This window comes from Cricetulus griseus, unplaced genomic scaffold (assembly GCF_003668045.3).
Source record: "Cricetulus griseus strain 17A/GY unplaced genomic scaffold, alternate assembly CriGri-PICRH-1.0 unplaced_scaffold_1, whole genome shotgun sequence".
NCBI lineage: Eukaryota > Metazoa > Chordata > Mammalia > Rodentia > Cricetidae > Cricetulus > Cricetulus griseus.
Window position 1 is genome coordinate 9,864,141 of NW_023276808.1, and position 17,020 is coordinate 9,881,160.

General features: G+C 41.5%; 1 protein-coding gene across 1 annotated transcript; it reads right to left on the minus strand.

Moving 5' to 3' along the window:
- Positions 1-11,096: 11,096 nt before the first annotated feature.
- Positions 11,097-11,765, minus strand: LOC100758062 (proto-oncogene FRAT1). The gene is given in 1 exon segment (XM_035453565.1): positions 11,097-11,765. A coding segment is annotated over 1 exon segment (669 nt).
- Between the last annotated feature and the right edge of the window lie 5,255 nt (positions 11,766-17,020).

The window sequence follows — 17,020 nt, forward strand, 5'->3', positions numbered from 1 at the left end:
CGGGGGAGAACGAGCAAACATTGGAAAAAGCCCTGGAAAAGTCCAAGAAAGAAAGGGCTTACAGCAGGTAGTTTGTGGACATTCACAGGTGAGAACAGAACCCGCCAGTGTATTTCAGGTGCCTTTTCTGAAGTCTGAGGATGGTCAGGTTCGTATTTTTAGAGAATGTTAGGAACGGATCCTCTCCATGGGATGGCATGTGTCGTCATGGTGTACCTGTAACCAGACTGAATCTGCAGATCTGCATTTTAGAAACTACAAATATAGGTTCAGATTTAATATGTCAGCAAGTGTCAGACTGGTTGGGGCTTGGGGAGTGACTTGGAAGTAGCCTAACAGATGTATAAAGAAGAGATTTGATTTGGATGTTTTAACAAAAATGTTATGGTTTACAAAAAAAAAAAAATATTAGCCAGGTTGCTGAAGTTCAGCAAGTGTGCTTCTTGCTACCATAATGTAAATCCACATGACAAGTTGGTCAAAGGTTTAAAGTCTAAATATTATTTTTTAAAATGGTAAATGGGTAATTTTACATAGCATATTTTATACATGACCTATTCACCAACTGGCCATTGTTAATGACTGGGTACATTTTTAATAGGTCAGACAGAAGTGGTCCAGGCAGTGGGTCCAAGTCTTGCCTTTGCTACCCTAGGTCATAGAGTAGCCACCTTTAACTTATATGAAGTGTATAAATGTACATTTCCCAGATACCTTGCCCCTGTTGTATTATAACCAGAAGAGCAGCCTGGTGCTGTTGTGAAGCAAAGGTGTGTATCCTGCTGTGTGTGTGAGCTGCATAGATGTCACATCAAGAAATAAATGAAACTTGGCCAGTTTGTTTCTTTAGCATTTAATTTTAACATAAATCATTTTAAACTTTTTGTCTTAAAAATTTATACACCAGCAGTTTAGACAAAGCCTTAAGCAAATTGTACATTATTGATCTCATGTAATAAGGAAGTAGACATTACATCAGCAAATAAATGTCACAAACTATTTAGAGCAGAGGTTAGGAAGTGTGTGTATACTTGAGACCCAGTCACACCATCTGTTCTGTGAGCTAAGAATGCTCTCTGTGGTTCTCAGTGGTTTCAAATCACATTTTATGATACATGAAACTCCTATTAAATTCAGATTTGAGTGTCTATAAATGAAAACTCATTGGAACACACACTCACACAAAGAAGATTATTCATTAGTGTGTATTGTGCATATCTCCTGTGCATTATAAACAATACCACTACCAACACTTGTGCTCAAGGTGTGGAAACCAATTTCTTTGTCATAGGCTCGCATCTATAAACTGAGGACTCTATGATAACTATCTGCTTCATGTACTGAGGGACTACTAGACTGTTTTCCCTAGCACATCTCTTATTTAAATCTCAGCAGCTGTGCGTTAGGCTTCTGGTTCCATGGAATTCTTCTATATAATATCTGAATGTTTTCATTATAGCTGTACAAAACTGAGAATGAGGTGGTATCTCCTGAAATTGATTTTCATCTCCATAAGTGAGTACATTTAACATCTTTTCATGTGCTTATTGATGATTTTTATCTTTGAGGAAAATGTTCTGCACACTGGGCTTGAAAGTTGTGTTACCAATCTTTTTTAGTATTTTATTTATTTATTTTGTTTTTTTCAGTACAGAGTTTCTCTCCATTTTTTAAGATTTATTTATTCATTTATTTTGTACAGGATTCTGCCTGCATGTATGCCTACAGGCCAGAAGAGAGCACCAGTTTCAATAAGATGGTTTGGAGCCACCTTGTGGTTGCTGGGAATTGAAACCAGGATTTACTGGAAGAACAGTCAGTGCTCTTAACCACTGAGTTATCTCTCCAGCCCATATGCTACCCATCTTTCTGTAGGTTTTTGCATGTTAGAAGTGCAAGATTCAAGCCGGGCATTAGTGGTTCACACCTTTAATCCCAGCATTCAGGGGGCAGAGGCAGGTGGATGTCTGTGAGTTTTCGAGGCCACCCTGGTCTACAGACAAGTCCCAGAACAGCCTCTAAAACAATACAGAGAAACACTGTCTCAATAAAGCAAAAAAGAGAAAAAGTGCGACATTCTTGTCAGACAGATTCTTTGCAAATATCTTCCTCTATCCTGCAAGTTTTCTTTGAATTGTCTTTTTACTCTTAAGTGTGTCTTTAAATGTCCACTGGAATGTTTTTCCCAATATATTGATCACTTTAGCAGGAATTGGTATTGACTCTTTGAATAACTCTGATGGAGCTGGCATCCACAGGTGAGGGAGATGGAGGAAGAGAGATGCTAGAACTACCAGAGACAGTGGAGACAACCCTTGTGGGCTTGTGCAGCCCTCCTGGAGGGAGGAGGAGAGACAGCGTGGCGGCTGGTGGGGTCAGCGGGGTCACTGAGAGAGAGTTGGGCAGCCCTGCCTAGGTCTAGCAGCCAATTCCCCTAGACTGGACTGCACTGCATCCACTCTCCGAGCTCCACACAATGACGCCCCCACCCCCCACCAGAAAGGACCACACCTCTTGCCATGTGCTGCCTCTGCACTTGCACTCACTCTTTCTCATCCACACACACAATGGTGGCTGCAGAGGCCACAGCTGGAGTGGAGAGTGCCCAGGGCGCACCGTGAACCCCTCCCAAGACACGTACCATAGACCAGCAGCTTCCCCCAGAGAGCTGATCGTCCTGTAGGCGCCTGGCATACACAGCACCACAAGCAACACCTCTGACTCCTTGGACATCTGGCTTGCCATGGCTTCCACAAGGGACCTGAACCGAGGAGGCTCACCCTGCTCTCTCCTTAATGATCCTTCTGCAAGTTCACCTGTAGAAACCTTGTTGCAACTTTTACTTCCTCTAGATAGCCAAGTTCGACTTCTTTTCAGCACCTAACCAGGGCCATGGGCAGACACCTTCAGGGCTGATCTGAAGGCCTCACTAAACCACCCAATTGGTAGTAGTGACTGGCGGTGTGTACAAAGGGCAGGGACTTAATTAATGCAAGCTTATGACCCGCACTTACTGGGAATTCCTCATTCATGGGGAATAATTGCAATCCCTGATCCCCATCATGAATGGGGTTCAATGGGTAACTCGCTCCAGCTGGCATAGAGTAGGCACAGGCTGAGCCAGTCAGTGTAGTGTGCATGCAGCCTCAGACATCTAAGGGCATCACAGACCTGTTATTGCTCAATCTCAGGTGGCTGAATGCCACTTGTCCCTCTAAGAAGTTGGGGATGCTGACCACTCTGGGGTCACTTAACTAGTTAGCATGCCAGAGTCTCCTTCCTTATTGGAATTAACCAGACAAATCCCTCCACAAAATAAGAATGGCCATGCACCACCACCACAGATTCAAGAAAGAGCTGTCAATCTGTCAATCCTGTCTGTGTCTGGTCAGGGTGAGGTCTCCCGTGTTGAGTCAAACTAAGCTGCAGGCCCTTCCATCAATTCCTTTAAGTTTCAGCTTTGCAACCATACTCCCCCCAAACACAAACACTTAGGTTTCCAGGAAGCTTCCCGGGAGGATCATGGGAATAACACAACTGCATCTCCAGTCGGCATTGTTTGTGGTCAGAACTAAGATGCTTTCTGATCATCTTCGAACCTCTGACTTTCTTTCTTGATTAATGAAAATATTATTGGCAAATGCTTTCCCTCTGGTCTGTCTTTCACCAGTCCAAGAATTTACCTTTAGTGGCACAATAAGAATGCCCCCAAGAGCACCTCTTAATTATGACCTCAGTTCCAAAAACCAACAAAATAGAACCAAACCATCTGTCAAAAATACCGCATTGATGTTTACTGTTCAGAGCAGAAACTGCTCACAGTTTGTATTTCCATTTATCTCTTTTTCCATCATCCTTAGGGCCAGAAAGATCATGATTTCCTTCCATGTACCTCAGGATGGCTTTCTAATACATAGGCAAATGTTGTGGGGCATCATCCTGATTCTTTATTCTGTGTGCTTAACACAGAGAAACAAGAATTTTGATGCTCCACAGGAAAGTGGTTTCAATTACAAGACAAGCTGCTCAAGGAGTATTTCTATATTCTGAACATTGGTCATGCCAATGTGTCTTGGCCTCTTTGAACATTTGATCCAGTACTAAGCATACTTTGTTACTAAAAGGCATCTTTATATCTGGAAAAGAGAGGACAACTTCAAGAGATCAAGAGACCAATTGTCACTTACCATGTGAGTTCTGGGAATTGAACTCAGGTTAACAAATTTGGTGGCAAGTGTCTTTACTCACCAAGGCATCACACAGACACCATTTTCTTTTTCTTTATTGATTATTTTTCAATATGCTTTATTCTCTATTTTACAATATGAATTACAGAACCATATTTAAGTTTTGGCATGGTGGGTTGTGTCTTCTAGGACCTGTAAGGCTGCTGGAAAGGATTGCAGTCTGAAGTCAATTTAGGGCATGTTTAGGTTTCCATGTCAGGCTGGAATACACAGAAAACAAGGTGTCAAATAACCAAAAAGAAAAAAAGAACACATTTGACTTCCATGCCTTTCTTCTCCTCTTTGCTGTTTTTAATACTTTAATTTTCTGAATTATATAGAATGTTCTAGATTGAGTTCCAAATGAGAAATAAACATCATGGCCTGGCAGGATGGATCATTTGGATAATGGTGCTTACTCCCAAATCTGAAGATCTGCTGTGTGTCAGGACCCATATGGTAGAAAGATAAATTGACTGCTGCAAATTGTCCTCAAACACACACACAACACACACACACACACACAACACACACACACACACACACACACACAAACACACACACACACACCATCAGCAGCAACAAACATGTAAAATTTTTAAAAATCAAGGTGAATAGATAGGCTTGGTTCTACTTTTCATATGTGAGGTAATTTTTTATTAAAGATTTTATTTTTTATGTATACAACATTCTGCTTCCATGAATATCTGCACACCAGAAGAGGGCACCAGATCTCATAATGGATGGTTGTGAGGCACCATGTGGTTGCTGGAAATTGAACTCAGCACCTCTGGAAGAGCAGTCAGTGTTCTTAACCTCTAAGCCATCTCTCCAGCCCCTGCAGGGGGGTAATTTTATTATCTCCCCTTTGGAATCCAGTAACTTGAATGTAATGATATCACAATTTATTTATTGATTTTTCTTTATTGTTCACTGAATGGAGGGATTTGAGTTATATTTGGTTTGGGATTAGGATCTATAAACATTTCCTTAGCACATTTGCAATCATGTTGCTTTGAGAAATTTTAAACCTCAGCCCTTTGAAGGTCAGTGGTTTTGTTGTCTAGGCACATTCCCTGGAAGGACTCAATTCACTGGTATTTTGTCTTCATTCTCTAACTGACTGGAGTGCCCAGTTAGGAATCTGCTGACCACTGTTCCTACATTTCAGTTCAATCAAAGAATGGGGGGATTCCTGGCTGGATTCTCTGAGAGAAACATGCTCAGTTGTCAAGAACATCTATCCGTTTTTCCCTGAATACCACCTCAAGTCTGTCTTCCACCTGGCTGCCTCTTGCATAAATTTTGGACAGCACTACAGGGCAATTCCTTCCTCCCTTCCAGAAATGTCCTTTCTTAGTCAGTGCACTCATCTACTAGACTCTTATGCACTATACCCTCTAGAAATTTAGTAGAAAGTTCTTGGGTCAAGGATGTGAGTTCTGAAATCTACAGTCAATTTATATACTATTTTTTCCATTTTAAGTTCTGTGGCAAATTTGTTTATAATTCTGCATGGTGTGTTGATTAAATGCATAACTGTTAATTATGGTCTACACATACAAATCAGGATAAGAGTAATTTTTGAGGGGTCAGAATACAAAAATTATGTATTAACTTTGACCACTAGGTGGTGCCACAAATCAAGGAAAACAATGTGGTTACTTTTGCTGGCCAATCAAGAAATACAAAAACAGTTATACAACACAGCATTAATTAGGCTGTGACACTATCAGAATCTCCAGTCCCTCCAGGATCATCAGGTTATCAAACTTCTGTCCAGTCAGGCCATTCAGAATTATTAGTGAAGCAGTCACAGAATTAAAAGAAGGGAAACACACTCTCACAGTGAACATGAGCAGTGACTTCTGAAACCCTGGGGACTGCAGCCTGCTACCACTAAGTCACCAAAGTGGCGTATAAGATGACCATTTTGTATGTACCTCTCAACACACACACACACACACACACACACACACACACACACACACTCACACACACACACACACACACACACACACACAGAAACAAGTACACACAAACACATATGTATGTGCACACATGTGTATTGACATCTACAAACATATGTCCATACAAATCCCTGCTAATATTCCTTGTATAGTTTTCTAAATGTTTCTATTTGGAACAAGAACATTCCAAGCTAACTAACTGCATTAATGTGAAAATAATGTCACAGTTACTCGAGTCTCCAGTTTTTGTGTATAATGTTAATCAAATCCCCTTTCGTGTATCTTTTGCATTCTGTCTGATTCTCTCCATGCCATCTGCCCAAGGTTCCCCATTGATATTTACAGTTCAGGTCAGTTACTGCACACAGTTTGTATTTCCATTTTCTCTATCTTTCCATTATCCCTTGTGGCCAGAAATAGATCATGGTTTCCTTCCAAGTACCTCAGGATGGCTTTCTAATACATGGGCTAATGTTGTGGGGCCTTGGCTTGATACTTTATTCTATATGCTTAATACATACCAACAAGAATTTTGCTGTTCCACAAGAAAGTGGCTTGAATTACAAGCAGTGTTTAAAGGAGTATTTCTATATTCTGCAAATTTGTCATTTCCATGTGTCTTTGCCTCTTTAAACATTTGGCCCTGTAGTCAACATATTTTGTTACTAAAACTTCTATACTTTATTAGATTTCTTTAAGTGTTTTATCACACTCTATTTATTTTTATATAGTATGTATATTAATACTCTTCTTAAGCCTATTGCACATGTATCTGGAAAAGAAAGGACAACTTCCAGAATCCAGAGAAAAATTGTCACTTACCATGTGAGTTTTGGGAGTTGTACTCAGGTCCACAAATTTGGTGGCCAGTGTCTTTACTCACCAAGGCATCACAAGACCCCATTTTATTTATTGATTATTTTTCTATATGCTCTGCTCTCTATTTGCAGTATTAATTACAAATCTTTATTTGAGCTTTGGGCATGGTGGGTTGGGTCTTCTAGGACTTGTAAGGCTGGTGCAGAAAGAGTGCAGTCTCAAGTCACTTCAGGGCATGTTTTGGTTTCTAGGCCAGGCTGGAATACAGAGAAAAAGGAGGTCTCAAATAACCAAACAGAAAAAGAAGAACACATTTGATTTCCATGACTTTCTTCTCCTCTTGATGTCTTTAATGCCTTCATTTTCTGAACTATATGGAATTTTCTGGATTGAGTTCCAAACTAGAAACTAACATCATGGCTGGCAGGATGGATCAGTTGGATAATGTTGCTTACTCCAATCCTCAAGAATTGATGTGTATTGATGTGTGTCAGGAAACACATGGTGGAAAGATAAACTGACTGCTGCAAATTGTCCTCAAAAATACACACACATGAACACACACACACACACACACACACACACACACACACACACACAATCAGACAGACACTCAAACGAAACATGTAAAAATGTAATATGTAAATATTACAACAAATATGTAAAATATGTTACAAATCAAGTTCAATAGATTGACTTTGTTCTACTTTTCATAAGTGAGGTAATTATTACTATCTCCCCTTTGGAGTCCAGTGACTTGAGTGTAATGATATCATCACTTATCTATTGATTATTTTACTTGTTCACTGAATGGAGGGATTTGAATCATGTTTGGCTTGCGATTAGGTTCTATAAACAGTTACTTAGCACATTTGCAATCATGTTACTTTGAAATTTGAAGACCCCATCCCTTTGATTGTCAGTGTTTTGTTGTCTAGGCAGGTGGGCTGGCAGGACTCAGTTCACTGGAATTGTGTCTTCTGTCTCTAACTGACTTGAGTGCCCAGTTAGGAATCTGCTGACCACTCTTCCTTCATTTCAGTCCAATCAAAGAATGGGGGGATTCCTGGCTGGATTCTCTGAGAGAAACATGCTCAGTTGTCAGAAACATGTATCCGTTTTTCCCTGAAGCCCACCTCAAGTCTGTCTTCCACCTGGCTGCCTCTTGCATAATTTTTGTAAAGCACTACAGAGCAATTTCTTCACTACCTTCCAGAAATCTCCTTTCTTAGTCACTGCACTCATCTACTAGACTCTAATGCACTATACCCTCTAGAAATTTAGTAGAAAGTTCTTGGGCCAGGATGTGAGTTCTGACATCTACAGCCAAATTGTATAGTATTTTTCCCATTTTGAGTTCAGTGGCAAATTTGTTGAAAACTCTGGATGGTGTGTTGGTTAAATGCATACTTGTTAATTATGGTCTACACATACAGGTCAGGATAAGAATAATTTTTAATGGGTCTGAATATGAAAATTATTTATTAATTGTGACCACTAGATGGTGCCACCAATGAAGGAAAACAATGATGTTACTCTTGGTGGCCAATCAAGAATCATACGCAGCCTTGAGTTGCACATAAAGGAACATGTGCACTTATACATGAATGTGTGCATGCATAAGTAAGGATCTAATGACTCTTTGTAATTAAAATAGTGTTAATGTGTTTGTGCATAGAAAGCCGTGCATTGCTGGGCATTGGTGGGGCACTCCTTTAATGCCAGCACCCGGGAGGCAGAGGCAGGCAGATCTCTGTGAGTTCCAGACCAGCCTGTTCTACAAGAGCTAGTTCCAGCACAGCCTCCAAAGTCACAGAGAAACCCTGTTTCGAAAAAGCAAATAAATAAAAAAATAAATTTTAAATGATGCCAACAATTGGTGTTTTAGAATCATGAAAATATGTAGAAGAACATTTAGGTATAATGAACTTGCAATACAAAAGGCACTTCCCTGATCCAGAGGATGCCAGTACTAAGACACTGCATGGCTTTGTCCTATGTAATATGTTACCCAATCAGTACAGATTTGCAAGCCTCTGAACTGACTTAACTATGTCAACCTGGATTGTACACATCTGCACAGGAGAGTTGTCTCTAATTAGAAATTAGTATTTGTATACTTCTGGGTGGTATTGAATACTGCTTAGCAATGGAGAGGCAGAGGTATTATGATCTCTGTGAGTTTGAGACCATCCTGGTCTACAAAAGCTAGTTTCAGGACAGGCTCCAAAGCCACAGAGAAACCTGTTTTGAAAACCCGGAAAAAAAAGAAATTGAATACTTAGCAGTTCAAGCAATTCTCCATAAAATGTACAGCCATCAATTCTGTCTTTTTCATTTCCATGGAAACAATTAATGCATGCAGGAAAACTGTGATACAGAAAGTCATTCATCATAGCTCATCCATAGTTCTTCATGAAGCAGACCCCTGTGTCTAACTTCCTCCAACTTGAGACTGTGATTCCTACCATCTCATTTGTTTGCCCCTGAAGTGTACATTGTGCACTGTTTCCTGCTCTTCTGTTCTGAAGGAAAAACCATGCTTCAAACATAAGTCCTTTCCCTGGTCTGCAATGGACAATGCACTATGTGACTCAGACTAGTACTTTTAAGACTCTGTGGTGCTGCAGACGTTAATCCAATATTTAGGGTGGTTTGCCAGGACAACAAGAGCAATGAAAATACCCTGTGGGGCTACAGACAGGGGTCAAGTCCACTCAATCAATATAGGAGACCTTGTCACAAAACTGCTTTGCAAAAGACTGAAGATGGGTCTACACCCTGTCCTTGTCCGGCGGCGGGTGCACTAGCCTCAGAACCCTAATCCAGTGGTTGAGGGAAGCAGAGGCAGACATACACAGATACACACTGAACTGAACTCTGGAACTTAGTTGCAGAGAGGGAGGAATGAAGATCAACAGGGTTGGTACCATATTGGAGAAATCCATAAAAACAGCTGGCCTGAACAAGGGGGAACACATCGACCCCAGATGCAGTCTGGGAGGTGAATACAAGACTGATCCAGACCCTGAACATGGATGTCAATGAGGAGGCCTCTGCACTCTCAGAGACCCCTCGTAGTGGATTAGTATTTTTCCCTGGTGTAAGAAGGAACTTTGAGAGCCCATCCCTCATGAAGGGAGGCACTCTTGCCCTGGACACATGGGGGAGGGCCTAGGCCCAGCCCAGGATGATGTGGGGGACTTTGTGGAGACCCCATTGAGGACCCTACCCTGCCTGGGGAGTGGAGGGTGGATATGGTGGGGGTAGGTCGGGTGGGGTGGGAGGGGTGAGGGTGAGGGGAAGGAGAGGGAGAAGGGATTGACATGTGAAACAAGCTTGTTCCTAATTTGAACTAATAAAAAATAAATATAAAAAAAAGACTGGAGATGCAGCATTTCTGGAATCAATATACCTTTATGGCACACGAGAGGTTAATGCTGGTTGTGATCCTGTAATGGTCCCTTGAGCAGCATTTAGAGGCCTGCTGTTTTAGTATAGGAATAGGCATTTCTGCTGACTTTAAATCAGGGTTATCTCCTTTCTTATTGGAATATAGCTGGATAAACCTGAGGAGCAAATATTTACATCTCACCATATTGTATTAATAACCATCATGGTTTGCATACTACTTGTCTTTGGAGAATGTAAGATGCAGTCCTCCATTACATAAATTCTATTTTCTGACTTAATGTCTCCTAAGAACTGGTAAATCTGTATAGGATAAATTCTACTGCCATTGCATCTATACTCCAATATCACTCTTTAGCAGTGGAGTGTTCCCTACAAAGGAAATATTTTTTACAAGATCCACATAATTAACTCCAAGTGTATTCAAACCATAGATAATAATCCAGACAGTGGTTGGGTATGTCTTTAATCCCAGCGCTCAGGATGCAAAGGCAGGTGAATCTCTGTGAGTTCGAGAATAGCATGGTCTACAAGATCTTGTTCTAGGACCGTCTACAAAGCCACAGAGAAAAGCAGTCTCAAAAAAATAAAATTACCATAGCTATTAAACTTTCAAATTGTAGAAGTTCTGGGAGACACTAAAGGGACCAGAGTTTGTTAAATCTGTGCTTCATAGTGACATGACAAGCACTATGGGTGCCTGCACTGCCTCCTTGATGAGGTTTCCCGAAAGCAGGAGCTGCTGCAGGAGCTGGTGAGGGTCTTCGTCGCTGGTGTGGGTGTCAGGCTGAGATCCACATCGCTGTTGCAGAAGGCGGGACATGGCTGTGCTCTGGGGCCAACCCCGCCAACACGGGCCTGAGAGAGGCTGCAGGGTGCTCGGCTTTCCTGTCACCGGAGGTCCCTCAAGGCCAGGCTGCTGGGACACAGGGCATAGGGCGCTGGCGTCCGGGGTGAGCTCCACCATGCAGTAGGGAGCTGCTCGGCTCTGCAAGCGCCTGGGCTCCCACAGCATGCAGCGAATGGCTCCGGGGTGAGCTGGGGCCCCGGTCTCCGCAGGCACAGAAGATCGCAGCATCTGCCTCACCAGGGACCGGTTCTGTTCCACTGAGATCGCAGCCAGGACCCGCAGGGGCGGGGGGCCCGGGGCAGCACTCGGCGAGGCAGGGCCATCGTGCGCTGTGTCCAGCTTCAGCGTCTCACCGATCTTGGCGATGAGCTGGTCCACGTCGGTCAAGCTGCCCAGAGTCACAGACTGCTGCAGCAGGAGGAAGCTGTCGTCCTTGTCCTCCCCCTCTGCCTCAAAGCCGGCTTCCTACTCTGCCCTCTGGCACGGCATGGCCCTCTGCCTGGGACCCCTCGGCTGTGGGGCCATCGCTGGCGACCTGGCTGTCAGCGGGCTTGGTGGGTGGCTGCTGGGACAAGAGAATCACAGAGGCTGGGGCCAGGCTGGGCCTGAGATGCAGAAGCCTGCGGCCAACAGACTTCCAACCTAGGGAGGCTGCAGGATGTTTACAACCAGCAATTAGCAAAAGAATGTTAACAGGAGTGGTGGACAGTTGCCTTCCCTTCTCTGAGAGCAAGCTGTCAGGTGCTGCCCATGGCACTCCTGATTTAATGACTTAAATTTTGCCTTACTTGTAGAAATTACCTTTTCAGGGCCCAAGTTCTTAAACATTTATTAATTTTAATTTTCATTTTTCAGCTTTAATAGCTGGGGCTTAGGTCTTGGGATATTCCCTTAAAGGCCTGGGGTATTGACAGTAAAACACAGATCCTTGCCTAAAACTTGGACTTGGCCTGTGAGAGCTGGTAATTGTCTGGGGCCAGGGTCTTTTTGGTAAGATTGCTTCAGATCCTGAGAACCCAACTCCTCCCACCATATGGAGCTGTTGTTATTGGTCCAATGGCCACTTTTGGCTTAGTAATGTTCTAGAGATACCCTGTGATCCCTTTGTGTGGTGCCATTTGAGTAGCTGCCTCTTGAATTTGTCCCTTCATATTGTGCTCCTGCTACTTCATAGAGCTCTATTCCTTTCTTCCCCTCCTCCCACCGGAGTAGTATACAAGATGCACTTTTCCTTAGAAGCTTAAATCCCAGCACTCCTGAGGCATAGGCAGGCAGAGGTGAGTTCAAGGCCAGATCACAGGTGAAATTAAGTTATTCTGGCATATATCTTTGCTGTGTAATCCTCACATATGCCTAAGTAGGTAGACCTACAAGTTGCCTGTCTATTTAATTTGTTCAAAGTTCAACCTGGAGTATGAATCTAAAGACACTTAATGATGATGTCATTTGTGGAATGCAAATATGTCTAAAATGGCTCCACTTTGAGCTTTACATAGAGTTGGATGAATACCATCAATAGAGAGATTATTCCTTATTAACCTCCTAAGTGTGTGAAGTGATTTCTCCCTGGAAAGGCATATTAATTCTAGGACAGCTGCATTTCCATCTTGAAAAAATGTTTCTGAGACAAGCACTCTTATATTGATGTCAGTGGCTTTGATTCCAGTCTGTTGTTCTCCATGGCAATGACCTGGCTGACCTCTATATTACACCTCCAAAATTCTTCAATTAAATGACTGTACCACCTCAGAGATTTAAAATTGTCCATTTGAGTCATGTAATCAAGTATCCTAAGCAGTCAGAGGAAAAGGATATGCATGTGGAACATTGCTTCTGTCTTCAGACCAAAACAAGAGGAGTAGTGTATTGTGTACACTGCAGGGGAAACAGGAAAGGCAAACAGCTGCTGGAGTCACCATCATGAAAATGGACTTGACTGTGATACAATTGATGTTTTTGTAATGTCCCAGCATGTTTTAATGCATGTCACGTGAATGAACACAGTCAGCTTGGAAATGTTATCTTAAGCAAAAGAATATTGAATGTGCAATTAGGTAAATTGCCTATGCAGATATATGTGTGCCATCCTGTTTGATACAGTTAAGTAGGTCAGAGGTTTCAGGTACAGGCCATTGGCTGTAGCTGCATGAGTCACCTTACAGTTCTCAGTAGCTAAAATTTTAGACATAAGTAAATTCATACAATGTCTTATTAGTGACAGTATTCCTACTAGGATAGAGCCTATATTGTTTGAAAGTCAGTATAGCTAAGCGTACTTCCATTTATTTTTATCTGTTTAAAAAACTAATTATTGACAACATTTTTAAAATTTCCTTTTTTAAATGCATTCTGTCCATAATCCCTTTGTTTCTATTTTTCCCATTGTTCCTTCCTTAAGAATTTCATTTCATTTTTATCTTCAGTGGTGTTTATTTATTTATTTATATGTATCAGTTTAGAGCAATGGTTCTCATCCTGTGGGGTCACAGCTCCCTTTGGGGAATCAAATGACCCTATCACAGGACTAGCTTAAGATCACCAGAAAACACATATATTTATATAATTAATACCAGCAAAATTATAGTGATGAAGTAGAACTGAAAACAGTTGTACAGTTGGGGGGGTCTCCTCATCATGAGGAAATGAATTAAAGTGTCACAGCATTAGGAAAGTTGAGAGCCACTGCTTTTGGTCAATGTCTACCATAGCTCAAGCTTGCCTCACTCTATGTAATTGAGAATTAATTTGAACACCTAATCCTGCTTCTCCTGCACATTACTGGAAAGACATTCATCCAATTTGTTCTAGCTTCGGCCTTGACTTGACTCTGGGAAGGAAATAACAAGTAAATGAATATCCTCCAAGTTCTCAGGGCTTTATTGTGAATTTATTAATGAAGGAGGAACCCGTGTAAGAATTTCATTCACCAATTGCAAAGCAGGTGTAGTTATAGAACAGAAAGGGAGGGACAGGAAGAGAGATTTCCTGCTGTGACAGTAGTTGACATTTACCATGTGGAGTCAGGTAATCAATATTAGATGTTCCATAAATGTCCTGAATTCCATTTCTCAGTTTCATGGATCAGGCAAACAAGATTCTAGATAAAGAAAAGAACTTATCATGAAACTAAATTCCTGTAGTTATAACATTTCAACCTAAGAAAAAGAACTGGATAAAATGGTCTTGCACTGCCTAACAGAATTGATTTTTCCAGGTTTAAGAAGATAACCTTGAAAAAAATAATGTAGTTAGTCCTGGATGTGCTCTAATACAAATCCCCATTCTCTGGAGCATATGACTATAAGCCTGTTTCAACTTTTAAATATAACTTTTGAGGGTTATATATACATAATATCCACTATCATTTTCTCTGTCTTCAAGACATTTTTATAGCCCCTTCCTTGTGTTCTCATCCGGGGCTTTCTTCTTCTTCTTCTTCTTCTTCTTCTTCTTCTTCTTCTTCTTCTTCTTCTTCTTCTTCTTCTTGTTTGTTTAACAACAGATGCTGTTTGAATGTGATCTGTGTTTGGTTGCAGGACTTCCCAGCTTTGAAGCAAATGGTTGGCTGTGCTGAACATTGAGCATGTAATTGAATGTGCACACACTGCAACCTGTGCCATGGAAGAGGAACAGGATATGCTCTGCCAGATTGGAGGATGTTACTAAATTACTAATTTCCCACATCAGGACCATAACTGACTATAGTGTGGAAGCATGCAAAGCTGGGAGTGTCTGTGTGGTCTGAGTCATTTGATCTCTGCTCATTCAGTAGGGTGACTGCTAAAATCCTGTAGCCCATCTGGGTAGTCTTAACTAAGGATGAAATTTTGGAAGGCTTATCCATCAGGAGCACCAGTGGAGGGTAGCTTAAAGGTTCCTTCCTGGATTCTCATCTTATTCTTCTGTGGAGAGCTGTAGGAAGACCACAAGCCATGCCATGGTGATTGTGTGGCCCTGTATCCCCAGACCAGGAAGAGCAGATTGGCTGAGCTATAGAATCTGAACTGCTTGGGCTGGGATGGACCATGAGCCAAGTTGAAGTTCTGCTGGTCCCTGTGTTGAGCTGGGCAGTGGCCCTTGGTGTGGGGGACCCTTGGCAGTTTGCTTTTCTTCTCTTATCTAGGGTTGATCAGCAATACACCTGGGGAGCTGCTGGCTGCCTCAGAGCTAGGTGCTATTTCCTATTTTCCCTCCTCCCAAAAGGCCTGTTTACAAATATGCAGATTATCTGCATATTGCCAGGGGCTTAAGAGCTTGGAATTTGATCTGAGTTAATTCCTAGGGAGTTGTGGATGCTATAGAAGTCAACACCACTCTAAATAAAATTGGCATTTTTCTTTCAAGAGTGACCAGTTGTTTTGTCTTTATTAATCTGCATATCCCTTGCTGGAACCTGTAAGAAGCAGCAGCACTGGATGCTACATAGTGGAGGTGCTCACCTAGATCAAGAAAGAAGGGAATACAAATCACTAGTGGATTTGCTGTCCAGCATCAAGTTCAAGTTAGGAGTGGGTGTGTTTATATGGTTGCCTCAACTTCTAAAAGATTTAGGCTGATAAGGTACATTAAGTGTGCCTCAGCTCCGGAAGGAGCTGGATTGGAAATAAAGTAGCACTGTCTCAAAAAGAAATTAGAAAAGGAAAATACAGAAAAATAGAAAAAGGAAATATATGGAAAAATGAGAAAAATAGAGCAATAGTAAATACAAATGACATGCATGCGTTTATTGGGATTTGTTTAGATATCAGACCAACAGAAACTTCAGTTAAACATGTTATTGTCTTAGAGAGTGCATGGCATGGGGAGGAGGAAATACACAGAGCCTTCTAGATGTTGCTTTGGACATGGTCAGGAAGGGCACTGAGTCACAGAGAGTACCAACAGAAGAGAAAATAGAGAACTGGGTTTGTTCCCCAGATGCAGGAGAGGGAAGCAGCTTCAGATGATCTACAGCAGGTCAGAGGGGAAGAAGGCTAGGGTAAGGTCAATGTCAGAACTTAGATAACTTGCAGCCTTGGGAGATGTAGCTTTGGCAGATTCCAGTCAAATGTATAAACATGTTATTGATACAGCCAGCCAGAAACTGAGCTTAAGACTAATGGAGAAAGAAAGGCAACATAGGTAAATTTGGATCTGTTCAAATTTTGGATGCTCATAATTCAAGAATTGACTGTAACTGCTGTGTTACCAGAGATTTCAATTAGGGATTTTTCAGTTCAACAAACTGATCATAACCTAGGCAAAATGAGAAATGTGAGATGTATGCAAGTTGTGAATGTTTGGTGTGGCCACACATGAATGTTTGATATATGTATGATTGTGAATGCATGAATGCTGACAAAAGGAACTGCTTAAATTTCCTTGGACATGGTTTGTCTCAGACATAGTAAATTAGCTACCAAAATTGCTTTAATTACAGTCAATAAGAACATCCAATTGGTCACTCAATCTCTTAACAGGAGAGGTTGATTTGAATCCTCAAGATTCAGTTGGTGGAAAAATAAAAGGAGCCCATATCATTGATTGAGGTGCAGGGAAAATCTTCGATGATTATATGGAATTTGGCAAAGGAGAAGATACTGACATCCTCCTAAATATTTATAGATGTAAAGAAATATCTAGAAAGTAAACGTTGATACATGATTTGATAAAGGTTTTTGAGAAAAAGCCTCTCAGGAGACAGCTGCCTGTTAAAACCATTAATTGATTTCAAAGAAAATTGATAATCAGTTTCCAAATCTTGG